Source organism: Herpailurus yagouaroundi, unplaced genomic scaffold (genome assembly GCF_014898765.1).
Source record: "Herpailurus yagouaroundi ecotype Mexico unplaced genomic scaffold, PumYag 159, whole genome shotgun sequence".
Classification (NCBI taxonomy): domain Eukaryota; kingdom Metazoa; phylum Chordata; class Mammalia; order Carnivora; family Felidae; genus Herpailurus; species Herpailurus yagouaroundi.
This window is the reverse complement of record NW_024412400.1, coordinates 37,416,058-37,443,669: the sequence shown is the minus strand read 5'-3', so window position 1 is coordinate 37,443,669 and position 27,612 is coordinate 37,416,058. Positions and strand designations below refer to the sequence as shown.

At 38.2% G+C, this 27,612-nt stretch overlaps 1 protein-coding gene across 5 annotated transcripts in view; it reads left to right on the top strand.

Moving 5' to 3' along the window:
- The window catches only part of TFDP2 (transcription factor Dp-2), a 182,282-nt gene that overhangs the window by 137,570 nt on the left and 17,100 nt on the right, over positions 1-27,612 (top strand). For 4 of the 5 annotated variants that reach the window (XM_040480369.1, XM_040480367.1, XM_040480370.1 and 1 more), the window contains 3 exons: positions 12,748-12,910; positions 16,804-16,950; positions 20,477-20,545. In XM_040480369.1, the coding sequence (XP_040336303.1) occupies positions 12,748-12,910; positions 16,804-16,950; positions 20,477-20,545 (379 nt within the window). The remainder of the gene's footprint in view (positions 1-12,747; positions 12,911-16,803; positions 16,951-20,476; positions 20,546-27,612) is intronic. The other variant, XM_040480368.1, reaches the window with a different exon arrangement.

The window sequence follows — 27,612 nt, the reverse complement described above, 5'->3', positions numbered from 1 at the left end:
GGCTCTGAGCTGTTAGCACAGAGCCTGATGCAGAGCTCAAACCCATGAACCATGAGATCACGACCTGAGCTGAAGTTGGATGTTCAACCAGCTGAGCCACCCAAGCACCCCTAAGCATCGGACTCTTGATCTCAGCTTAGGTCTTGATCTCAGGGTTGAGAGTTCAAGCCTTGCGTTGAGCCCTGCACTGGGCATGAAGCCTACTTAAAAAAAAAAAAAAGATAGTGAGCTTCCAATTTAAGATGATAGACTGAGCATCATGTTTATACCCCAAACCCTAAAATCCTATCGAAATTTTCATGTAAAAAATAATAAAAGTAAGTATATCTCTAAAAGTGCTATAAAAAGTGGTAAAGATATAGATTTTCCAATTAGATGAAAGCCAGTATGATTACAATAAAGGACAAGTGGTAGTAGAGAATTTCACATCCCAAAATGTGCATTGGAGAAGTCAGAATTGGAAATGGAAACCATTCTTCCCTATACTGACTGAAATGGAGAGGCTCTAGGCTTAGAGGTAACAAGTATAAAAAGCAAGAATAGGGCACCTGGGTGGCTCAGTCAGTTGATCATCTCATTTCGGCTTGGGTCATGATCTCACGATTCCTGGGTTCTGGCCCACATCGGGCTCTGTGCTGGCAGTGCAGAGCCTGCTTTGTATTCTGTGTCTCCCTCTCTCTCTGCCCCTCCCCTACTCACACTTGTCTCTTTCAAAAATAAACATTAAAAAAATTTTTTTTTAATTTTAAAAAAGCGAGAATGAATTAGTGAGGGAGGTAATGAGGGCACTGAAATGAAGATTATCCAAGGAGCACCTAGCAACTTGAAGCTTGCCAATCTTCCAAATCCCTTTGTACCTCCCATTTCATCTCCATACACATAGATATTACACCAAAGACATTTCTTCCCCAGGGCTGAAACTTAACAGAATTGATATCAAGGAAATAGGACTCGCTGCCTTGGTTAAGCTTGTAATTGACTTCTTTCATTTAGCATATTTTCTTTTTTTTTTTTTAATGTTTATTTATTTTTGAGAGAGAAAGAAAGCATGAGCAGAAGATGGGCAGAGAGAGGGAGGCACAAAATCTGAAGCAGGCTCCAGGCTCTGAGCTGTCAGCACAGAGCCTGACATGGGGCTTGAGCCCACGAATTGTAAGATCATGACCTGAGCTGAAGTCAGATGCTTAACTGACTGAGCCACCCAGGCTCCCCTTATTTAGCATATTTTCAAGATTCATCCATGTTGTGGCATATATTAGTATGTTATTCCTTTTTATTCCATGGTGTGGATATACCACATTTTGTGTATTTGTTCATTAAAGTTGGATATTTGAGTCGTTTCTGCTTTTTGGCTATTACGAATGACGCTGCTTTGAACATTTGTGAACAAGTTTTCATTTTTCTTTTTATATATATACCTGGGAATGGAATTGCAAGGTCATATGGCAATTCTTTAGCCTTTTGAGTAACTGACAGGCTGTCTTCTGGAGTGGCTGTACCATTTTACATTCCCACCAGCAACAGCTTCCAATTTCTCCACATCTATCCAACACTTATTATTTGTCTTTTTTATGGAGCCATCCTTGTGGATGTGAAATGATATTTCATCATGGTTTTGATTTGCATTTCCCTAATGGCTAATGCTGTTGAGCATCTTTTCATGTGCTTATAGGACCTTTATATATCTTCTTTGAAAAAGTCTTTCTAAATCCTTTGGTCTTTAATTATTGAGTTGTAAGAGTTCTATATGTATTATAGAGGCAAGATCCTTATTAGATATATGATTTGCAAAACAATGTCTTATTCTGTCTCAGTTATCTTTTCACCTACTTGATGGTGTCCTTTGAAATACAAAGTTTTTAATTTTGGTTGGGTTTAATATATGTTTTTTGATTCTTGTATTGCCTATGCTTTTGGTGTCATCTTTAAAAAACAATTGAAAAAGCCAAAATCATGAAGCCTTAGCCTGTGTTTTCTTCTAAGAGTTTTATAGTTTTTGCTCCTACATTTAGGTGTTTGACCTAATTTGAGTTACTCTTTAAGGTTAATTTGTGTAACATAACTTAAAATCACACAGAATACATGTGAAATGTATACTTTTTTGGCATTTATTTTTATAGCATTTCACAATTATGTAAAATTTTTAAATAGGCCTAGTTTTAAGTTTATTATTTAAAATTATTAACCACATGGGTGCCTGGGTGGCTCAGTCGGTTGAGCGTCCCACTTCAGCTCAGGTCATGATCTCGCGGTCCGTGAATTCGAGCCCCACATCGGGCTCTGTGCTGACAGCTCAGAGCCTGGAGCCTGCTTCAGATTCTGTGTCTCCCTCTCTCTGCCCCTCCCACACTCATGCGCGTGCGTGCGCACACATGCACACTCTCTGTCAAAAATATACTTAAAAAAAATAAAATAAAATAAAATTACTATCTACATTAGAAAGCAAACTTTATACTATTTTGTCTTTAACTCTCATTTTATGATGGTGAAACGAGCATTCCTGAACTATTTTCTCAAGAAAAGGCAGACCTTTTCTGAATGTGACCATGATAGTAGTAAACCAGATTTGAAGTGGGAGTGATTTAAAGAATGAAGAACAATAGAATTTGTAAATGTTTTGCTGAGAGGCATGATCCTTTCTATATCGAATTTGGGTTTTTAGCCATAACTAATGATAAAATGCTAAAACCATGGCACCTTATTTTACAAAAATATAGTGGCTAATGAAGCCATGACACCATCAACACTTAAGCATAAAAGACAACAAAACATAAATAAGTTTAAAACCAAAAGAACCACTGAGTAAATAAATAATAAACTATTGTTCACCTATCACCACTATCCATCTCCAGAACTTTTTCACCATCCCATACTGAAATCCTGTACCCAGTAAACAATAACTTCCACTTCCCCCTCCCCCAGCTCCAGTAACCATAGTTTCTCTATGAACTTGACTATTTCTATTTCATGTAGGAGGAATCATATAGTATTTACTCTTTCATCTCTGACTTATTTTACTTACCATGTCTTTAAGGTTTATTAATGTTAGAGCATGTATCAGGATTTCATTCTTTGTTACGGCTAAATAATGTTCCATTATATGCATGTACTACGTTTTGTTTATTCATATGTTGATGGACATTTGGGTTGTTTTCACCTTTTGACTGTTGTGAATATTGTTGCTGTGAAGGTGGGTATAAGAAGTATCTGTTGGAGTCCCTATTATTAATTTCTTTAGCTGTAATAACACAAAGTAAAATTACTGGATCAGATGGTAATTCTATGTTTAAGTGTTTGAGGAACCATTGTAGTATTTTTTATAGCTACTGCACCATTTACATTGTCACCAGCAATGTACAAAGGTTCCAGTTCCTCCACATTCTCACAACACTTCTTTTTGGTTTTGATAATAGCCATCCTAATCTCATTGGGGTTTTGTTTGCATTTCCCTAATGATTATTGATGTTAAGCTTCTTTTTATGTGTTTATTGGCCAAGTTTAATTTCTTGATTCAGCCAGGGCTGAGTAGTATCCTTCAGTTTTGTATTGCTCATGAAAATTCTGGTAACTCATGAAGAGTTTAATCCTTCCTCATAGCAGCCTTGTGAGACAGGCACTTGTATTTCTGTTTTTCAGGCAGAGGAGTATCATGGGTCAGAGCTAAATGAAGTAAACTGTTCAAAACACATAGCTAATAAATAGTTTACCAGTGTTGGTATTTAACCAGTTTTCTTCAAGTTCATGAACTGATTGTATAAAATTATTTTATCTTTATATTTTTATAAAATCTATAAAAATATATTTTTATAAAATCCTAAAAATTCTTATAAAATTATTTTATTTTCTATTTATATTTTATAATTAAATCTTATTTCATTAACTGAACTAATCTTATAAAATTCTTATATATGGTCTTGTATTTGTTTCAAGGTCATGTTCATCAGCTATTGAAAGTCTAGTTTTTCCTATTTAAGGACTGTGTTTAGTTTCTTCCTTTAAATTTTATCCATGTCTGACAATAGAAGGTAAATTAGTCAGGTGATCGCCCTACACTATGCTATGATTATCTTATTGCTCCCTTTTTATTTTTTTTAAAAATGTTTATTTGTTTTTGAGAGAGCACAAGTGGGGGAGGGGCAGAGAGAGACACACACAAAGAATCTGTGTCAGGCTCCAGGTTCTGAGCTGTTGGCACAGAGCCCAATGCAGGGCTTGAACCCATGAACTGTGAGATCACGACCTAAGCCAAAGTCGGATGCTTAACCAACTCAGCCACCCAGGCGCCTCTTATTGCTCCCTTTTTAAAAAAGACCTAGAATTACATGAAAAACAACAACCCTGCTCCATCCCTCGCTTTTAAAAAGTTTATAAACATGGAGTTGAGAATTTTATTTACTTAAACCATTATCCACTTCTTAGCATAAATATAAAACCCCATACACAACATATTTCTTTCAGAAATAACTCATGCACTATTTTTAACAGTTCTTATTTCCTTTTTTTGCCTACCTTGTACTAATTATACATATTTACATATGGCTAGCCATTTGTATCCTAAGTACCCCAAACACTGAGGGCAAATCAGCATAGAGTGGGCTTTGTGTGAAAGTATATGTAGCAAATGGGAATTGGTAGATTCTTTTAAAAAGTGAAATTACTTAGAACAGTAACTAGCACATACGTAGCATTCAGTAAGTATTTACTATTTGCCATTACCACTGATTTTAAACTGAATAGGCCATGATCCAGTTTACGTAGAAAGATCACCATAATGGCCTTATGGAGGAGGGATTGGAATGCCTCTAGACAGCACAAAGGAGAACCCTTATAAGGCTCTAGTGATATTCTTAGAGAGATGATGAGGGCCTGAACCTAGGGCAGTGAGAACTTAGAGAAGTGAAATTCAAAAGCTAGTTAGGCCTTGAAGTAGATTAGATTTGATACAATTAGATTGATTCATTAGAAAGGGAATTAGAAGAACGTAGGATGAATCTGGTTTTTGGTTAGGATGATTGGATGGATGGTTCTGTCACTCATCTAGATGAGAACTGCAGTAGGATCCAGAGTTACATATTGTATATGTTGAGTTGTCCTTTATATTAATAGGGTATTGTGATGTTTAAACACCCCTTCCTGAGAAAGCTGAGCTGAGTATAGGAAACTGAGGATAGGACTAAACCATTGTAAATAATCAAAGATATGCTCAAACCATTCTTTTTTCTCTCTTTTTAAAAGACTATTTAATTTAGAGAGTTTAAAATGCAGAAGTAGATGACTGGTATCGTGAACCCCCTATGTGTGCACATCTCTGAACTTCAACAACAATCAATTCATGGCATATCTCATTTTGTATATACTCCCTCCTGTATTGTAAAGCAAATCCCTGGCATCCTATCATTTTCATCATAAATCTCCGTACTGGTATCTTAAAAAACTCCTTTTTAAATATATCTACAATATCATTGTTATACCTAAGAAAATTAATGATAATTCCTTAATATCAAATATGCAGAATTCAAATTTCTATCTGTTTCAAATGTCATGTTTTGTTTGCTGGGTTTTTTTTTGTAAAATATAATTCAGTTATATACTGGCACAAAAACAGACACTCAGATCAGTGGAACAGAATAGAGAACACAGAAATGGACCCAGAAACCTATGGCCAACTAATCTTTGACAAAGCAGGAAAGACTATCCAATGGAATAAAGACAGTCTCTTCAGCAAGTGGTGCTGGGAAAACTGGACAGTGACATGCAGAAGAATGAACCTGGACCACTTTGTTACACCATACACAAAAATAAACTCAAAATGGATGAAAGACCTCAATGTAAGACAGGAAGCCATCAAAATCCTCGAGAAAGCAGGCAAAAACTTTGATCTTGGCCGCAGCAACTTCTTACTCAACATGTCTCTGGAGGCAAGAGAAACAAAGCAAAAATGAACTATTGGGACCTCAGCAAAATAAAAAGCTTCTGCACAGCGAAGGAAACGATCAGCAAAACTAAAAGGCAACCGACAGAATGGGAGAGGATATTTGCAAACGGCATATCAAATAAAGAGTTAGTATCCAAAATCTATAAAGAACTTACCAAACTCAACACCCAGAAAACAAATAATCCAGTGAAGAAATGGGCAAAAGACATGAATAGACACTTCTCCAAAGAAGACATCCAGATGGCCAACCGACACATGAAAAAATGCGCAGCATCCCATATCATCAGGGAAATATAAATCAAAACCACAGTGAGTTACCACCTCACACCTGTCAGAATGCCAATATTAACAACTCAGGCAACAACATATTGGCGAGGATGCAGAGAAAGAGGATCTCTTGCACTGCTGGTGGGAATGCAAACTGGTACAACCACTCTGGAAAACAGTATGGAGGTTCCTCAAAAAATTACAAATAGAACTATCCTCTGACCTAGCGATTGCATTACTAGGTATTTATCCAAGGGATACCTGGTATACTGTTTCGAAGAGGCCTATGAGCACCCCAATATTTATAGCAGCGCTATTGACAATAGCCAGAGTATGGAAAGAGCCCAAATGTCCATCAATGGGTGAATGGATAAAGAAGATGTGTGTGATATATGTATATGTATATACATATATGTGCACTGAATATGTATATACATATATGTGATATATGTATATGTATATACATACATACATATATATATATACACACACATACATACATACATACATACATACATACATACAATGGAGTATTAGTAATCAGAATGAAATCTTGCCATTTGCAACTGCGTGGATGGAACTAGAGGGTATTATGCTAAGTGAAATCAGAGAAAGACAAATACCATACGACTTCACTCATGAAGAATTTAAGATACAAACAGAAGAACATAAGGGAAGGGAAGCAAAAATAATATAAAAATGGGGAGGGGAGCAAAACATGAAAGACTCTTAAATATAGAGAACAGACAGAGGGTTGCTGGAGGGGTTGTGGGAGAGGGCATGGTGTAAATGGGTAAGGGGCATTAAGGAATCTACTCCTGAAATCATTGTGGCACCACCATATACTAACTAACTTGGATGTAAATTAAACAATAAATAAATTAAAAAATAAATAAATACCAGTTACAGAAAAATCGAAAAGCAAATGTATGACTAATGAAGGCAAACAGTCTTATAACCATCGCCAGATCAAGAAGTATAACCCAGAAGCCATGTCCCATGCAAATAACTATACCCTCTCTCCCCTATAATTAACCGTTATCCCTGTTTTTATAGTAATCACTTCCTTGCATTTTTAAATAGTTTTATTACCTAAATGTGCATCCTTTGGCACATTTTAGTCTTGTCCATTTTTTTAAAAAGTTGAGGGATGCCTGGGTGGCTCAGTCAGTTGGGTGCCCGACTTTGGCTGAGGTCGTGATCTCACAGTTCGTGGGTTCAAGCCCTGTGTCGGGTTCTGTGCTGACAGCTCAGAGCCTGGAGCCTGCTTCGGATTCTGTGTCTCCTTCTCTGTCTGCCCTTCCCCTGCTCATGCTCTGTCTCTCTGTCTCTCAAAAATAAATAAAGTTTAAAAAAAAAGTTATCTTAAAAAAAAAGTTATCTTTTATATATAGATTTCCCTTCTGTCCCCTTATTTTCCTTATACTTTAGTTGTTGAAACTAGGCTATTTGGCCTCTGCAGTTTCCCACAGTCTAGATCTTCTTGATTTCATACTCATGTGCATCTCAGTATCTTCCTGTTTTCAGTGTTTCGTGTAGTTTGGCAATAGGATTCAGTGGCTTTGTAGACTGGTGTTTGATCCTTGGCAAGACTATAGATGATGTGTGTTCTTCCATTGTCTCTTTTTTTTAATGATGGTAACACAACCACTGTTTAATGGTTATAACTCTTAATTTCTTGTGAGTTGCAGTTAGTGTTATTCTAACTACTGGCACTATTTTTATATAAAGACACTTTCCCTCTTTTACTATTTATTTACCTGCAGGTACAGTTCCTATAAGAAAGCAGGATAACTGCTTGACCCCTTTCCTTTTGTTGTAAGTGCTATCATGGAGTTTTGGTTTTGCTGTGTAGTTGTTCTCTTTTTATATGGGGATTTGGAGAGTTTGAAAACTATACTGCTATTGCTGTTTTCCAAGAGTCCCCTATAACTGGTGTGTGTGTGTGTGTGTGTGTGTGTGTGTGTGTGTGTGTTATAGTCTATTTGAAATAAATTTATATGTCTTATAAAATCTGTAGATTCCCCTTCTGTATCTATCCTCTCCCCTAACTCCCCTTCTCTCTCCCTCCCTCCCTCTTTTTTTCCCTTACAGATTTTTAATTGAAGAAATCACTTTATGTATCCTAAAGAGAAAGCCTAAAGAGTTTGCTTACTGGGGCACCTGGGTGGCTCAGTTGGTTAAACATCTGACTCTTGGTTTCGGTTGAGGTCATTATCTCACGGTTCCTGAGATGAGCCCCTCACGTCAGACTCCATGCTAAACAGATTGGGATTCTCTCTCCCTCCTTCTCTGCCCTATTTCCTGCTCACACTCATGTGTACTCTCTCTCTCTCTCTCAAAATAAATACACTTACAAAAAAAAAGTTTGCTTATTGCATCCCTGTAGTGTAATTTAACATGTTCTTCTGTCCTTGGTATTACCTTTAAAGTGGCAGTTGGATCTGAAGTCTTTATCAGATTCCAGGTTCACAATAAAGTTATATATTAAGAACAAACACTGGATAGAACAGCTCAAAGGAGAGCAAATACAGAAACAGAAGCACTGGAGTGAAAAAACTCAAGTTTAAAAGTTGACTTTGGCAAATAGGCAAATCCATAGCAACAGAGAGTAGAATAGTAAGGGCTAGGGAGTGAGGTATGACTGTCAGTGGGTACAGCATTTCTTTTTAGGGTGAAGAAATTAGATTGTGGTGATGGTTTCATAATTCTTAAAAACCACTGAATTGTATACTTTAAAAAATGGAATTTATAGTATGTCAATTATATTTCAATAAAGCTGTTATCTTTAAAAAAGGAGCTTAGATTTAAAAACAAAGAGGAATACCTAATCCTTTGAGACTGATAGGAAGAAGGTTGGCATGGTACACATGCTGATAAGTTTGTAAGTGACCTATCCTATAAGCTCACTTACAAAGTGAGACTTACATATTTAACTATCTATTGAATATATTGATTGGGAAATTCTCTTGACATGTCAGACTCTGTATCATTGCTGACCAATAGAAATGTGATTTTTTTTTTAATGTTTACTATTTTTGAGAGAGAGACAGAGCACTAGCAGGGGAGAGACAGAGAGAAACACACACAGAATCCGCAGCAGGTCCCAGGCTCTGAGCTGCTAGCACAGAAGAGCCTGATGCAGGACTTGAACTCATGAACTGTGAGATCATGACCTTAGTGAAAGTCGGACGCTTAACCAGCTGAGCCACTCAGGTGCCCCACAATAGAAATGTAATAGGAGCCACATGTGACTTTTAATTTTATAATAATTAAAAAAATAAAAAATATGACATTAATTTTTTAAAGATTTTATTTATTTATTTTTAGTGTCTGGATAATTTTTTTTTTAATCCAAGTTAGTTAATATATAGGGTAATAATGATCTCAGGACAAGATTTTATTTTTAATCTCTACACCCAACATAGGGCTTGAATTCACAAACCCAAGATCAAAACCTGCGTGCTCTACCAACTGAGCCAGCCAGGCACCCCTGAAGTTAATTTTTATATCTCTTATTTAATCCAGTGTATCTAAAATATTATATTTCAGGGGCACCTGGATGGCTCAGTCAGTTAAGTGTCTGATTCTTGATTTTGGCGCAGGCTATGATCTCATGATTCATGAGTTTGAGCCCCATGTCAGGCTCTGTGCTGACCGTCAAGAGCCTATTAGGACATTCTCTCTCTCTCTCTCTCTCTCCCCCTCTCCCTCCCTCCCCCGCTCACCCACAATCTCTCTCTCTCTCAAAATAAACCTTAAAAAACAAATAAAATATATTTCAACATGTAATTAATGTAAAGGTTACTCATATTTTACATTGATTTCTCATACAAGCTTTGAAACTCAGTGTGTATTTGATACTTAAAACATATCTCAATTCAGACTTCCCAGATTTCAAGTGCTCAGTAGCTGCATGTGAGTATACCTAGGTATTGGACTGTGCAGATGAGCAGGTTTAAAATGGAACTCATGAACTTGTTCATGTCTCCTTGATCTCAGTAAATGATGCCTCTTCCTGAGGGTCATTCTCTTATTTCCCTCTTTCTCACCGTTCACATCAGTCACTTCCTTGTACTGATTTTTATCTTTAAAATTTATGCAAAGCCGTCTCTTCTTATCCAACCCTACCAGTTGCCCCAGTTTCAGGACTTGATATTTCTTGCCTGGCTTGCCTCTCACCTGTTCTTCCTGTCTCTGCTCTTGCCCCTCGTAAGTGCATCTTCTACTTTGCAGCCAGAATCTCTGCCTAACTAAAAATCTCACTGTGTCATTCCCCCACTTAACACCTTTAATGTCTTCCCAGTATTTCAGCAGTAGTCTGACCACAGTGAATGGCCACGTGATTCTTTGGGAATTTGGGAAAAAGAAAGTAGATATCCTTACTTCATTCTTTTAAAAAATACATTTAGTCTATTTCTTAAGGTATGTAACACAGAACATGTAAATAATTTATAAGTGAATATAATTATACTAGTGGAACATGATCAAGTGCATGTTTATCTTTGTGGTGATGCTGCTGGTGCTGGTGCTGGTGTTAAGAACACTTAACATGAGATTTACCACTAACAAATTTGTAAGCGTACATTATCATTGACTACCGACACTAGGTTGTGTCAGCAGATCTCTAGAACGTGCTCATTTTGCGTAAATGAAACTTTATACCTGTTGAGCAATTCCCTATTTCCCCTTTCCTTCCAGCAAGCACCATTCTGCTCTTTGCCTCTATGTGTTTGACTGTGTGGGACACCTTATACAAGTGGAATCATGCATTATTTGTCCTTCTGTGACTGGCTTAGCATAATGTCCTCCAGGCTCATCCTTGTTTACTGCATATGGCAGGCTTTCATTCTCTTTTGAGGCCAAATAATATTCCACTGTATGTATAAACCATATTTTTAAATCCATTTATCTACCTATGGACATTGAGGTTGGTTCCATATCTTGGCTATTGCGAATCATGCTACAGTGAATAGGAGAGTGCAAATGCCTCCTTGAGATCCTGATTTCAATTCTTTTGGATATATACCCAGAAGTGGGATTTCTGGATCATATGGAAATTCTATTTTAAATATTTTGAGGAACCTTCATACTTTTTTCATAGCAACTGTACCATTTTCCATTTGTAAAAGGGTGCTAATTTCTCCATATTCTCACCAACACCTACCTTTTGTTTCTGTCAATTTTTAAAAATAGCCATCCTAACAGGTGTGAGATAATACTTCATTGTGGTTTTGATTTACAGCTTTCTGATGATTAGCAATGTTGAGCACCTTTTCATATAGCTGTTGGCCATTTGTGTGTTTTCTTCAGAGAAGTTTCTATTCATGTCTTTTGCCCATTTTTTAATTTGGATGTGTGGGTTTTTTTGTTAATGAATTGTTGGAATTTTTTAGATATTTTGGATATTGACCCCCTATCAGATAAAGGGTTTGTAAATATTTTCTCCCATTCCGTACGTTGCCTTTTCATTTTGTTTATTGTTTTCATTTGGCTTTTACCCCAGCAAGTCTTCCTCCTCTAGGTTAGATGAGGTGTCCCTCTTCCTAATTCCCATGAACATTGTAAGTAACTGACGTGGCACTTACCTTACTATATTGGAATTCTCTGTCCTTTTAGGTCTGTTTTGTCTTTCTCCCGTCTGCCAAGACTCAGTACTGAGAGAAAAGATTTTGCCTCAATTGTCGTTTGTGTGCTCTAGTCCTTATTCCAGTTCTTGGCATATAGTTGGCACTCAGAAATTAGTAGAATTAAATTGAACCCCTGAAAATGTTAGTAAGTTATCAAAGTTTGGGCCTAGGCATTAACCAAACTTAAAGTAATTGAAGACTTAGATCTGTTATTAATAGTATGACCTCTGTTTGAAAATTTAGTAGATAAATGAAACTGATGAAAGTGGTACTTTTAATTTTAGGTGAAAAAAAACTGTAGCATACATAGAATACCAAAAGGTAAGCATGTAAACTCTACTAGGCTAGGCAGTGTTTTTGTCTGTTCCTTTCATGGATTTATTCCTAGTGTGTAGAACAGTACCTGGCACATAATAGTAAGTTACTGGTCAGTAAATACTTGTTGATAAATGAATGATGTGTGTAGAAAAGCACTCTAACTTCATACTTTATTAAGCTTGTAAGGCAAAAGCATTATAAGTTTATATATAACATTGTAAGTTCAAAAACGTTTCTTCATTTCTAACTCAGTTTAAAATTTACCACTTGAGGGGTACCTGAGTGGCTCAGTTGGTTAAACGTCCGACTTCGGCTCAGGTCATGACCTCGCAGTTCACAAGTTCAAGCCTCACATCGGGCTCTATGCTGACAGTTCAGAGCCTGGAGCCTGCTTTGGTTCTGTGTCTCTTTCTGTCCCTGCCCCTCCCCAATTCACGTTGTGTCTTTCTTTCTCAAAAATAAATAAATAAACAAAAAAAATTTTTTTTAATTCTTTAAAATTTACCACTTGAAACAAACATCAAATTACTATATTCTCACATTACTTTATATTTTTGTAAAGGAAGTCTGGTGTATAAATATATTTTTCTCTTTTAGTAAACGAAGCAAAAAAGGAGATAAAAATGGAAAAGGCCTGAGACATTTTTCCATGAAAGTGTGTGAGAAAGTTCAGCGGAAAGGTACAACATCATATAATGAAGTGGCTGATGAGCTGGTATCAGAGTTCACCAATTCAAATAACCATTTGGCAGCTGATTCGGTAGGTAGATCATTCCCTTGACGTTGATGTGATGAGTGATGGAACAGTGTATCTCTGGGGTGACTATGTCCTTGATTTAAGGACTCGGACAAGCTAGGGAATCCCCAACTCCTTTACTTGAGGGTTTCATATTGTCTTCTGGGGAGTTCTTTTGTTGTTGACTTTTTGTTTGTTTTGTTTTAGAAAGGATTCTTTTATTATATACTTAAACATGAAGATGAACATGTATTTTTAAAACGTAGTTTTGGGGGTTACAAAAGAAACGTTTATATTTGAATGACTTTGGAGATGTTTCTGAGTCCTTTGGTGTTTCTTTGTGTCCAAGTCAATTAGAAAATTTTGTCTTGTTTTTAATTGAAAAAATAATACATGAACATGTCTATTAAAAACTCAGTTGTGGGCACTTGGGTGGCTCAGTAAGTTAAGGTTCCAACTTCGGCTCAGGTCATGATCTCACGGTTTGTGAGTTCCAGCTCCACATCGGGATCTGTGCTGACAGCTCAGAGCCTGGTGCCTGATTCAGATTCTCTGTCTCCCTCTCTTTCTACACTCCCCCACTCACACTCTGTCTCTCTCAAAAAGAAATAAGCATTAAAAAAAGTTCTTTCTCTCTTAGATTCAGTTTGGTGTTTTATATATTCTTAGGAAATCTTCCATTTCATTCGTGTTCTCAAAATTATTTGCAGGGGCACCTGGGTGGCTCAGTCAGTTAAGCTTCTGACTTCACCTCAGGTCATGATCTTGAGGTTTGTGAGTTCAGTTGTGTCTCCCTCTCTCTCTCTCCCCCTCCCTGGTTCATGCTGTGTCTCACTCTCTCAAAAGTAAGTAAACAGTAATTTAAAAAAAATTTTTTTTAATTATTTGCAGTTATTTTTCCCAACAAACTATCTCTTGAATTTGTACTGACCCTCCTGTTTTGCAGTTAATTTCTTTTTTATAATCTTCATTTAATATTCTCTTCTTTTTCCTGAAGTTACTTTTGTTACTGTTCTACCCTGTAGACTCTGATGTATACTTTATTTACTTTTATTATTTTTGTTTAGTAATGAAAATCTTTATGGCTGTGACTTTTCCTCTTGTGCGCTGCTTTAGCCATATCCCATTGATTCTGATATAATGTTATACTTTAGATATTCTGCAACTTTGGTTTTAATTTCCTCTCTGACCTAAGAATGGCATTAGAATTTTTATAGTTCCAGGTGATAGGGAATTTTGTTTGTTTGTCTGAATTTTCACTTTTATTACCTGTGTTCAGAGACTGTGAGTGGAACTGTTTATATTTTTTGGATCACTTTGAGATTTTTCTTGTGAGCCATTAGATGTTTCTTTTCTCTGGCATCTGTAGAGAAGATATATGGCATTCTGATTCTGAGTGAAAGTGAAAGTTCTCAAAATGTTCTACAAGACCCTATGTGACCTGGCCCACCATTACCTCTCTGATCTCATCTGCTACTATGCACTGTCTCAGTTACTACACTATAGCATACGTAACATTTCTTTCATTTTTCTACAAACTTTTTTTTTTTAACATTCATTTTTGAGAGAGAGAGAGACAGAGCATAAGCGGGGGAGGAGCAGAGAGAGAGGGAGACACAGAATCTGAAGCAGGCTCCAGGCTCTGAGCTGTCACCACAGGGTCCGACGTGAGGCTTGAACTCACAGACTGCAAGATCATGACCTGAACTGAAGTCAAAGTCTTAACCGACTGAGCCACCCAGGCGCCCCTCTTTCATTTTTCTTAATTAAAACAAATCCGAAATGGATATTGAATTCAATCAAATTCTGTATAATTTCCTGAAAATTTAGGAGTTTTACACTGGTCATGAATGAGATTGGTGGGTTTTTTCTTTTTTGTTTTGGGGTGACTATGCCAGATGTGCTCCTTATCAGACTATTACACTTGCTATTTCTTTTGTCTGAATCTCTTTGCTAAGGAACCATATGGTTTTTCTCCTCCAGTTTTCACTCAGATGTCACTGTACTGAGGCATTTTTTCTTAGCATGTTTCATCATCCAACATACATTTTTACTAACCATCCCTATCCCCACCCCTGAATAGAAGCAAGGGTTGGGTTTTTTTCTCTTCCCTTCTGCGTTTTTTTTTTTGATAATTTGGAAGATTTGTAGTCTTTAGTTCTTTAGTTGATTATCTTTATGACTTTAAGTAACTTCAATATTTTATTTCTTTTGTTTGTTATCACCTGTACCAGTATGTTGATTATAGAGAGGAAAAGTTAATATATTTATATGTACTATATCTCCTATTTTTCCTCTCTACCACAGGATTCAGATTGACTATATTCGTGATAATTGTTGAAAGAATAATATTATTATGGTTGTTATTATGACTTTAAATGAATATATTGTGCCAAACCTCTATTATTACTTAGTTCATCTGTCTGAATAGTTCATCTGTGTTGAATCCCAAACCCTTTAAAATATCAAGGAGAACATAAGCAGACTTAATTTGTTGCCTCTTCCTCATATTTTTTACTATATTATTGTTATTAATTTTTTTTTAATGTTTATTTATTTTTGAGACAGGGAGAGACAGAGCATGAACAGGGGAGGGTCAGAGAGAGAGGGAGACACAGAATCTGAAACAGGCTCCAGGCTCTGAGCTGTCAGCACAGAGCCCGATGCAGGGCTTGAACTCACGGACCGCGAGATCATGACCTGAGCTGAAGCCGGATGCCTAACAGACTGAGCCACCCAGGCGCCCCAATATTATTGTTATTTCTAAAGTGTCAGAATTTCAGGGTTTTTTTAAGTTTATTTATTTATTTTGAGAGAGAGAGAGAGAGAGAGTGCGCGCACAAGCTGGGAAGGGGCAGAGAGAGAGACAGATTTCCGAGCTGGCTATACGCTGTCAGCACAGAGCCCAACATGGGGCTCAAACTCACGGTCCATGAGCTGAAATCTCATGACCTGAGCTGAAATCGAGAGTCAAATGCTTAAGTGACTGAGCCACCCAGGTGCCCCTACAGTGTCAGGAATTCTAATATTTACGCTCAGTTCTATAACTTTAATCTCCTATTTATATAAGTTTAGTTCTGTACTTAAATGGATTCAGTGTACTCCAGCATCCTTTATTATCATGGCATTTGATTGATTGGATTTTGTTCTTAGGAACTGCTTGTCCACAATAAAATGAACTTTTTCCACAATCTAAGTTGAAACAGTCTCTTTCACTGAGAAAATCTTGCTGCCATTAAAAACAAAACAAAACAAAACAAAAAATCAGCTGAAGTAAACTGTGTTTTAGTGCTCTATGTAATGATGTTCTGTGCAAGTTCCCTGTTTTCATTGTAGACTAGTAACAGTTTGCAGATCAGTACTAGTCCTTGGACCACATACTTGAAAGCACTGTTCACCTAGAGCTTGAAACATGCATTCTTTTCAGAGTCTAATATCCTGCCAGACAATGCAGGGTTTCAGCCCACTTTAACATTACCCCTCTGATATACATACTGTTGTCATGTATGTTAGTTCTATATATATTCTTGATTCCACAAGACGTATTGTTTTATACAATGAGGTTAATTGAGATATACCCACAGATTTACCTTTCAAGTGGTCTTCATTCCACATACTGTGTCTCCAAACTCCCATCTTAGATCCTATCCGTCTTTATTCTGCTTAAAGAAGGCCCTTTAGTGTTTCTTAATTTTGATCTGTGGGTGTCATAATCTTTATTTTTGAGATTGTTTTATGTTTTAGATTGTTAGGAAGTATCTTTATCTCTTCTTTACTTTTGAAGGGTATTTCACTGGCTATGGAATTCTTTAAGCACTCTAAAGGTACAATAATAATAATATTAGTTAAATATCTTAATATCCTGTGACTATATCTTAACCCTTGAAGTTTATCACTCATTAAAAATTATTTTTTAGCAGGCCTATGACCAGAAGAATATTAGGAGAAGAGTTTATGATGCTTTAAATGTGCTAATGGCAATGAACATAATTTCAAAGGAAAAAAAAGAAATCAAGTGGATTGGCCTGCCTACCAATTCTGCTCAGGAATGTCAAAATCTTGAGGTAAGTGAGCAAAATCTGTTTATAGATAGTAGTTTGCTTTATTTTACATAAGAGGCATTTTAATTTAGAAATACATATAATATTAAAATATTTCTAATTGTACATGTATACTATGCCTTTTTTTTCCTTTTTTTTTTTAAGCAGACTCTTCTGTGTAGGATTTTAGAACTAGAAGGAGATTTAGAAAGATGTATAGTTTGACTGAATTCCTGATGAAACTGAGGGACATAGAAATTAAATGACTTGATTTTTACTGTTTCTTAGAGAAGATACTTACTTTATTATAGTTTAATTCTGAGCACTCTATACAATAGATTTTTGATAATTCATGAATAGAAATAATATTTGATGAAATGCTTGCTGTATAGATCCCCCCCCCCAAAAAAAATAAATAGGATCAAACTGGCTGTTCACTTCTTGTGTTTAAACTTTTATCTTTGATGCATAGGGGCACTTGTACCCCACTGTTTATAGCAGCACTCTCAACAATAACCAAATTATGGAAAGAGCCTAAATGTCCATCAACTGATGAATGGATAAAGAAATTGTGGTTTATGTACACAATGGAGTACTATGTGGCAATGAGAAAGAATGAAATATGGCCCTTTGTAGCAACGTAGACAGAACTGGAGAGTGTTATGCTAAGTGAAATAAGCCATACAGAGAAAGACAGATACCATATGTTTTCACTCTTATGTGGATCCTGAGAAACTTAACAGGAACCCATGGGGGAGGGGAAGGAAAAAAAAAAGAGAGAGGTTAGAGTGGGAGAGAGCCAAAGCATAAGAGACTCTTAAAAAATGAGAGCAAACTGAGGGCTGATGGGGGGTGGGAGGGAGGGGAGGGTGGGTGATGAGTATTGAAGAGGGCACCTTTTGGGATGAGCACTGGGTGTTGTATGGAAACCAGTTTGACAATAAATTTCATACATTTAAAAAAAAAAAAAAGTAAGAAAAAGAAATAAATAAATAAACTTTTATCTTTGACCCTAGAATCCGTAACAACCAGATGGTATTTCATTGGTATCTTTATCACAAAGGATACAGTGTTCAGCTTGCATGAATTTTGGGATAATGTTTGCAGAAACATTTTTATTCCATTAACTTTAATCATTATAGAAAATCTGTCCTATATGAGCATGTGCCCCAACCTACTGATTTTAAATTGGTTTGACATAATTGTACTATCATGGCCATAAATTGAGGTTACCTATAGTTTCTGGAGATAAATATGGTCAGTTTCATGTTTTTCTCCATCCCTTTTTCCCCTCAGCAAATCAAAACTTATTTGGTATTATTATACTTGTAGATGGAGAAATTAGACATTCATCAAAAGTTATGGGATGTTATACATACACTACAGTGGAAATGATCTCTCTTTCTCTTTCTCATGCAGTGGAATTTGAGATCATTTTTATTGCCAGTAATATTAAGCTGATAACAAAGACTCAATAAGCAAAAATCTTTTAGCAGTTCCTGCATGTTTACCCAAAGATTATATGAGACAAAAATCTCTGACCCCAGGAGCTTTCATTCTGATAAAAGGAAAAATAGTCAAAAGGAGTTACCAAAACTGATTGATTACTCCTGTGAAAGACATATGTACAGATGCTCTGGAAAGGGAGATAATGGAGGGCTTTTCGAAGGAAAGAAGAAAATCGCTGAGCTCATTTATGAGGGAGATGTAGGTGTTTGCCCAGAGGCTTAGGGCAGGGAGGGCCTTCCAGAGGCCCCGCATGGGCTGTTCACAGCTGGGTGTGAGCAGAGTGCAGGCAGGGCTAAAGGGGGTAGCTTTCTAAGCGCGAGGCTTTGGGACTTGATCCTGTAAGCAGTGGAAAGAATTATAAAGAGGGCTGATAGGACACATTCTAAGGCATCACCCTGCTGGTGGGTTGAACTGATGGAAGTTGAACTGATGGAAGATGAGGAGGGAAATTAGGGATGGATTGGAGATGTTTTGAGTCAAGTCAGTGGCCTGAAGTTGGAGAAATGTTTTAGAGGTAGAATCGATACATCTTAGCCTGGTGTTAGATGGGGGTCATGAGAGGCAGGTAGTGGCTTGGCCTGGCCTGGCCCAGCTGTAGATACAGATACAAAGTCCTACAACATCTTTTCAGATATGGAAAGCCACACAGATTTTCGAGTGAATGTTAAGTAATTTAGGATGAAAGTGGTATAGTGGTTAGAGGATGAGAGGATGCTCCCGGTGCATACTAGAGTAGATACAGAACAAATCAGAAACATGCTTGTCATTTAAAAAAAGAGGAGGTGGGGAGCATCTGGGTGGCCCAGTCAATTGAGCACCCAACTTTGGCTCAGGACAAGACCTCACATTTTGGGAGTTTGAGCCCTGTGTCGGGCTCTCTGCTGTCAGCTCAGAGCCCACTTCAGATCCTTTCTCTCTCCCTCTCTCTCTCTCTCTCTGCCCCTCCCCCATTCATTTTTTTTCTCTCTCACAAAAATAATTTTTTTTTTTTTTTTTTTTTTAAAAGGAAACATAAGGGGCGCCTGGGTGGCGCAGTCGGTTAAGCGTCCGACTTCAGCCAGGTCACGATCTTGCGGTCCGTGAGTTCGAGCCCCGCGTTGGGCTCTGGGCTGATGGCTCAGAGCCTGGAGCCTGTTTCCGATTCTGTGTCTCCCTCTCTCTCTGCCCCTCCCCCGTTCATGCTCTGTCTCTCTCTGTCCCAAAAATAAATAAACGTTGAAAAAAAAAAATTTTTTTTTAAAAGGAAACATGGTTGGAGTAGACAAGAAAAATGTTGTATTTGATGTCATTGACTTTTGCCCAAAGACACAGTGAGGAAGTCATCTGAGAGAAAATTCAGAAAGAGTGAGGAAAATAATGGTTGTGTGAAGCTGGGAAATTTGCCCCATAAGCACGTTCCTTACTACAGGTTTGAATCGTGTATTGAGTATGCAGGCTAACTGTATTAGGAGCTATGCCCACTTAAAAGTCAGTTAAACTGCGATCTTAAATGAGATCTTCCCTGATTCTTTACGTGAGGGGCTAATGTAGCAAAGTAATTAATAATAGAGTCTCTGGAACCAGGTGGCTTAGGTTCAAATCCTGCCTCTTGCCACTTAGTAACTACGTGACCTTTGGCAGTTCCTTAACCCTCGACACCTCTGTTTCTTTACATGCAAAACGCAGTACTTCTTCATAGGGTTTTGTGAAGATGAATTAAGATAATGTGTGTAAAGTGCTTGGTTGAGTTGCTGGCACCTAGAGTAAGTATTCACTAAATGTTAGCTATTACTCTGATTAGAACTTGAGTAACAATAGCAACAAGTACTGCATGCCAAGTATTCGTTAAGTGGATGGATGTCATTATAGATAATAGTTGCCACAATTCTGCTATCATGCCTACTTGCTTACCCTAACCCTAACCCTGCTCCTCAGTAATGATATTGGTAGTTAAAATGGATGGAGGTTGAAGGAAAGTTCTTGATAACTCAGATAACTGAAAGGTAGGCAGTACTTTATACTCCACATATGCTTATGTTCTTTCATAACCCATGTTTTAAAGATCGAGAAGCAGAGGCGGATAGAACGGATAAAGCAGAAGCGGGCCCAGCTGCAAGAACTTCTCCTGCAGGTAAAGATGTCGGGATAGTTTTCATTCTCTTGCCTGCCTGTATTCTGCTGCTCTGCTTACTTGCTTTTAGAGTCAGTGTATAATACTTTGGGTGCCTGGAGTAGTGCCTGATGGGACCACATTAGGGCAACCCCTCCACATCTGAGCTCACCACTGTCTCCATGGTCTAGCTTTACGAAGGTTCCACCTCTCACCATCATCATGGCTCCCTGGCAGCTCACTTGCCCTGTGTGTGACTTATATATGCAACGGTTTACTTTTGATACTTATTCTTACTCTGAACAGAAACCATATCAGGAGTCCTTTCCTGTGTGTTTATTATGTTAGCCCTGATTTGGAATGTCAAGAAGTAAGACTGCTTACACTTCAGGCTCTTTGAGTAAAATAATCAAATCCACCTGTCATACTTATTATCTGTAAATAATAGAATAACATATAATGATTCAGTAAGCTTCGTAGAAATACCAAAAGCTAAAATGCCTTTCTTTTAAGAAAGTTAATTTTTATAGTGTAATAAGGATCCCTATATTTATAGTGTTTTGGATAATTGCCTGGAATTTGAAGTTTTTTTCAATATAATAGAGCCAATGTATAAAGTCATGTGAAGTAGAATCACATGTAATTTTTTTAAAATTTATTTTTGGTAATTGCATTTGCTACGAAAATTCACTTTGAGTAGTACACTGGGGTCATTTTCAGTGCAATCACAAACCCTTTTTAAAATGAGCCAGAGGGTCTTTATGCTTTTTTTTTTTATCAGCAAATTGTCTATATATGAAGAGTTTTCAACCACTCATAAAATCCACTTTGATTTGACAAAAGTTAGATCCTATTTAATTTTTGATGTAATCCACTTTTCAGAAATAAAGGTAACAAGTTACCAAATATCGTAGCAGGTTTTTTTTCTTTCTTTCTTTTTTTGCAGGTTTTTTTTCTAAAGCACTCCCTTTGTCTAATGGACACAATATGGTTAGGTATTTTTAAATATTCCACATTTTTGTTTTTTACTTTCTAGATGCTAATATTTGTTCATTTGTTTCACGTTCATGATACACGAGAGCAGCAAGAGAAGACCGTTGAGCCCTTGCAGGGGCCTATGTATAATTTGAGAAGGAAATAGGAAAGGAAGTAGGGCCGGGAGAGGAATAGCCCCAGACAGAGCAGAGATTGCCCAAACACAGCAAGCCCCGGAGGTGATGTTTCCACCCTGATTAGACCATTTCTTTCTTCCTTATTGTTCCGTGTCTGCTTTTCACACTGAACCCCATTGGACCTACCTAAGGAGCTAGTGCTGGAGCAAGCATTTTATGTATTTTTCATACAGGATTTCCAATAAGGTTATATTTGAAGAGTGTATTCTGGGAGCGCCTGGGTGGCTCAGTCAGTTAAGTGCCCGATATCACTCAGGTCAGAATCTCATAGTTCGTGAGTTCGAGCCCTGCATCACGCTCTGTGCTGACAGACAGCTCACAGCCTGGAGCCTGCTTCAGATTCTGTCTCCCTCTCTCTCCGCCCCTCCCCCGCTCACACTGTCTCTCTCTCAAAAATAAACATTAAAAAAAAATTTGAGGCTTCTGGGAAGATGGCAGCGTAGGAGGACGCTGAGCTCACCGTGTCCTGTGGATCACTTAGATTCCACCCACACCTGCCTAAATAACCCAGAAAATTGCCAGAAGACTAGCAGAATGGATTCACCGGAGGCAAGCGTAGACGAGAGGTCCACGGAAGAGGGTAGGAAGGGCGGAGAGGCGGTGCATACTCCACGGACTGGCGGGAGGGAGCCAGGGCAGAAGGGCAGCCCGCCGGCAAAGCAGAGCCCCCGAGTCTGGCTTGCAAAAGCGGAGGGGCCGGATGGAGTGTGCAGCAAGCAGGACTTAACATCTGGAAGGTTATAAGTTAACAGCTCTGCTCGGAGAATGGAAGGGCTGAAGGACAACGGGAGGGAGAGTTGTTGAGCCCCGGACGACAAAGTGCAGCTTGGCGGGGAACCAAGGTGCTCGCCAGCGCCATCTCCCTCGCCCATCCCCCAGCCAAAATCCCAAAGGGAACCAGTTCCTGCCAGGGAACTTGCTTGCACTGGGCAAACACCGAACACAGAAGCTGTGCTTCTGCGGATCCATCCCTCCGGCAGCGGGTCTGACTCCCTCCCGGTGCCCCAGGGCCCCTCCCGAAGTGGATCACCGAAGGAAAAGCGAGCTGAGCCTGCCCCTCCCACCCCTGTGCACCTTGCCAATCCACCCCAGCTAATACGCCAGATCCCCAGCACCACAAACCCGGCAGTGTGCAAGTAGCCCAGACGGGCCATGCCACCCCACAGTGAATCCCGCCCCTAGGAGAGGGGAAGAGAAGGTACACACCAGTCTGACTGTGGCCCCGCCCACCAACACAAGTTATTCAAGACAGCACAGGGGAAGTGCCCCGCAGTCCCGCACCACTCCAGGGACTATTCAAAATGACAAAACGGAAGAATTCCCATCAAAAAAAGTCCTGGAAATAACGACAGCTAATGAACTGATCAAAAATGATGTAAACAATATAACAGAAAGTGGATTTAGAATAATAGTCATAAAATTAATCGCTGGGCTTGAAAACAGTATAAAGGACAGCAGAGAATCTATTGCTACAGAGATCAAGGGACTAAGGAACAGCCAGGAGGAGCTAAAAAATACTATTAATGATCTGCAAAATAAAATGGAGACAACCACGGCTCGGATTGAAGAGGCAGAGGAGAGAATAGGTGAACTAGAAGATAAAATTATGGAAAAAGAAGAAGCTGAGAAAAAGAGAGATAAAAAAATCCAGGAGTATGAGGGGAAAATTAGAGAATTAAGTGATGCACTAAAGAGAAATAATCTATGCATAATGGTATTCCAGAGGAGGAAGAGAGAGGGAAAGGTGCTGAAAGTGTACTTGAAGAAATAATAGCTGAGAACTTCCCTGATCTGGGGAAGGAAAAAGGCATTCAAATCCAAGAAGCACAGAGAACTCCCTTCAGATGTAACTTGAATCGATCTTCTGCACGACAATATCATAATGAAACTGGCAAAATACAAGGATAAAGAGAAAATTCTGAAAGCAGCTAGGGATAAACGTGCTCTAACATATAAAGGGAGATCTATAAGACTCGTCTACTGACATTTGTCAGGCCAGAAAGGAATGGCAGGAAATCTTCCACGTGATGAACAGAAAAAATATGCAGCCGAGAATCCTTTATCCAGCAAGTCTGTCATTTAGAATAGAAGGAGAGATAAAGGTCTTCCCAAACAAACAAAAACTGAAGGAATTCGTCACCACTAAACCCAGCCCTACAAGAGATCCTAATGGGGATCCTGTGAGACAAAGTACCAGAGACATCGCTACAAACATGAAACCTACGGACATCACAGTGACTCTAAACCCATATCTTTCTATAATAACACTGAATGTAAATGGACTAAATGCGCCAACCAAAAGACATAAGGTATCAGAATGGATAAAAAAACAAGACCCATCTATTTGCTGTCTATAAGAGACTCATTTTAGACCTGAGGACACCTTCAGATTGAGAGTGAGGGGATGGAGAACTATTTATCATGCCACTGGAAGTCAAAAGAAAGCTGGAGTAGCCATACTTATATCAGACAAACTAGACTTTAAATTAAAGGCTGTAACAAGAGATGAAGAAGGGCATTATATAATAATCACAGGGTCTATCCATCAGGAAGAGCTAACAATTATAAATGTCTATGCACTGAATATGGGAGCCCCCAAATATATAAAACAATTACAAACATAAGCAACCTTATTGATAAGAATGTGGTAATTGCAGGGGACTTTAATGCTCCACTTACAGAAATGGATAGATCATCTAGACACACGGTCAATACAGAAACAAGGGCCCTGAATGATACACTGGATCAGATGGACTTGACAGATATATTTAGAACTCTGCATCCCAAAGCAACAGAATATACTTTCTTCTCGAGTGCACATGGAACCTTCTCCAAGATAGGTCACATACTGGGTCACAAAAGAGTCCTTATAAGTATACAAGAATTGAAATCATACCATGCATACTTTCAGACCACAATGCTATGAAGCTTGAAATCAACCACAGGAAAAAGTCTGGAAAACCTCCAAAAGCATGGAGGTTAAAGAACACCCTACTAGAGAATGAATGGGTCAACCAGGCAATTAGAGAAGAAATTAAGAAATATATGGAAACAAATGAAAATGAAAATACAACAATCCAAACACTTTGGGGTGCAGTGAAGGCAGTCCTGAGAGGAAAATACATTGCAATCCAGGCCTATTTCAAGAAACAAGAAAAATCCCAAATACAAAATCTAACAGCACACCTAAAGGAAATAGAACCGAACAGCAAAGACACCCCAAACCCAGCAGCAGAAGAGAAATAATAAAGATCAGAGCAGAAATAAACAATATAGAATCTAAAAAAACTGTAGAGCAGATCAACGAAACCAAGAGTTGGGTTTTTGAAAAAATAAACAAAATTGATAAACCTCTAGCCAAGCTTCTCAAAAAGAAAAGGGAGATGACCCAAATAGATAAAATCATGAATGAAAATGGAATTATTACAACCAATCCCTCAGAAATACAAGCAATTGTTAGGGAATACTATGAAAATTTATATGCCAAAAAACTGGGCAACCTGGAAGAAATGGACAAATTCTTAAACACCCACACGCTTCCAAAACTCAATCAGGAGGAAATAGAAAGCTTGAACAGACCCATAACCAGCGAAGAAATTGAATCAGTCATCAAAAATCTCCCAACAAATAAGAGTCCAGGACCAGATGGCTTCCCAGGGGAGTTCTACCAGACGTTTAAAGCAGAGAAAACACCTATCCTTCTCAAGCTGTTCCAAAAAATAGAAAGGGAAGGAAAACTTCCAGACTCGTTCTATGAAGCCAGTATTACTTTGATTCCTAAACCAGACAGAGACCCATTAAAAAAAGGCCAATATCCCTGATGAATATGGATGCACAAATTCTCAATAAGATACTAGCAAATCGAATTCAACGGCATATAAAAAGAATTATTCACCATGCTCAAGTGGGATTCATTCCTGGGCTGCAGGGCTGGTTCAACATTCACAAATCAATCAACATGACACATCACATTAATAAAAGAAAAGATAACCATATGATCCTCTCAATCGATGCAGAAACGGCATTTGACAAAATTCAGCAACTTTCTTAATAAAAACCCTCGAGAAAGTCGGGATAGAAGGAACATACTTAAACATCATAAAACACATTTATGAAAAGCTCACAGCTAACATCATCCTCAATGGGGAAAAACTGAGAGCTTTTTCCCTGAGATCAGGAACATGACAGGGAGGTCCACTCTCACTGCTGTTGTTTAACATAGTGTTGGAAGTTCTAGCATCAGCAATCAGACAACAAAAGGAAATCAAAGGCATCAAAATAGGCAAAGATGAAGTCAAGTTTTCGCTATTTGCAGATGACATGATACTCTACATGGAAAATCTGATAGACTCCACCAGAAGTCTGCTAGAACTGATACATGAATTCAGCAAAGTTGCAGGATACAAAATCAATGTACAGAAATCAGTTGCATTCTTATACACTAACAATGAAGGAACAGAAAGACAAATAAAGAAACTGATCCCATCCACAGTTGCACCAAGAAGCATAAAATACCTAGGGATAAATCTAACCAAAGATGTAAAAGATCTGTATGCTGAAAACTATAGAAAGCTTATGAAGGAAATTGAAGAAGATATAAAGAAATGGAAAAACATTCCGTGCTCATGGATTGGAAGAATAAATATTGTCAAAATGTCAATCCTACCCAAAGCTATCTACACATTCAATGCAATCCCAATCAAAATGGCACCAGCATTCTTCTCAAAACTAGAACAAGCAATCCTAAAATTCATATGGAACCACAAAAGGCACCGAATAGCCACAGTAATTTTGAGGAAGAAGACCAAAGCAGGAGGCATCACAATCCCAGACTTTAGCCTCTACTACAAAGCTGTCATCATCAAGACAGCATGGTATTGGCACAAAAACAGACACATAGACCAATGGAATAGAATAGAAACCCCAGAACTAGACCCACAAACGTATGGCCAGCTAATCTTTGACAAAGCAGGAAAGAACATCCAATGGAAAAAAGACAGTCTCTTTAACAAATGGTGCTGGGAGAACTGAACAGCAACATGCAGAAGATTGAAACTAGACCACTTTCTCACACCATTCACAAAAATAAACTCAACATGGATAAAGGACCTGAATATGAGACAGGAAACCATCAAAACCCTAGAGGAGAAAGCAGGAAAAAACCTCTCTGACCTCAACTGTAGCAATTTCTTACTTGACACATCCCCAAAGGCAAGGGAATTAAAAGCAAAAATGAACTACTTGGACCTTATGAAGATAAAAAGCTTCTGCACAACAAAGGAAACAACCAACAAAACTAAAAGGCAACCAATGGAATGGGAAAAGATATTTGCAGATCACATATCGGACAAAGGGCTATTATCCAAAATCTATAAAGAGCTCACCAAACTCCACACCCAAAAAACAAATAACCCAGTGAAGAAATGGGCAGAAAACAGGAATCGACACTTCTCTAAAGAAGACATCCGGATGGCCAACAGGCACATGAAAAGATGCTCAACATCCCTCCTTATCAGGGAAATACAAATCAAAACCACACTCAGATACCACCTCACGTCAGTCAGAATGGCCAAAATGAACAAATCAGGAGACTATAGATGCCGGAGAGGATGTGGAGAAACGGGAACTCTCTTGCACAGTTGGTGGGAATGCAAACTAGTGCAGCCACTCTGGAAAACAGTGTGGAGGTTCCTCAAAAAATTAAAAATAGACCTACCCTATGACCCAGCAATAGCACTGCTAGGAATTTACCCAAGGGATACAGGAGTACTGATGCATAGGGGCACTTGTACCCCAATGTTTATAGCAGCACTTTCAACAATAGCCAAATTATGGAAAGAGCCTAATGTCCATCAACTGATGAATGGATAAAGAAATTGTGGTTTATATACACAATGGAGTACTACGTGGCAATGA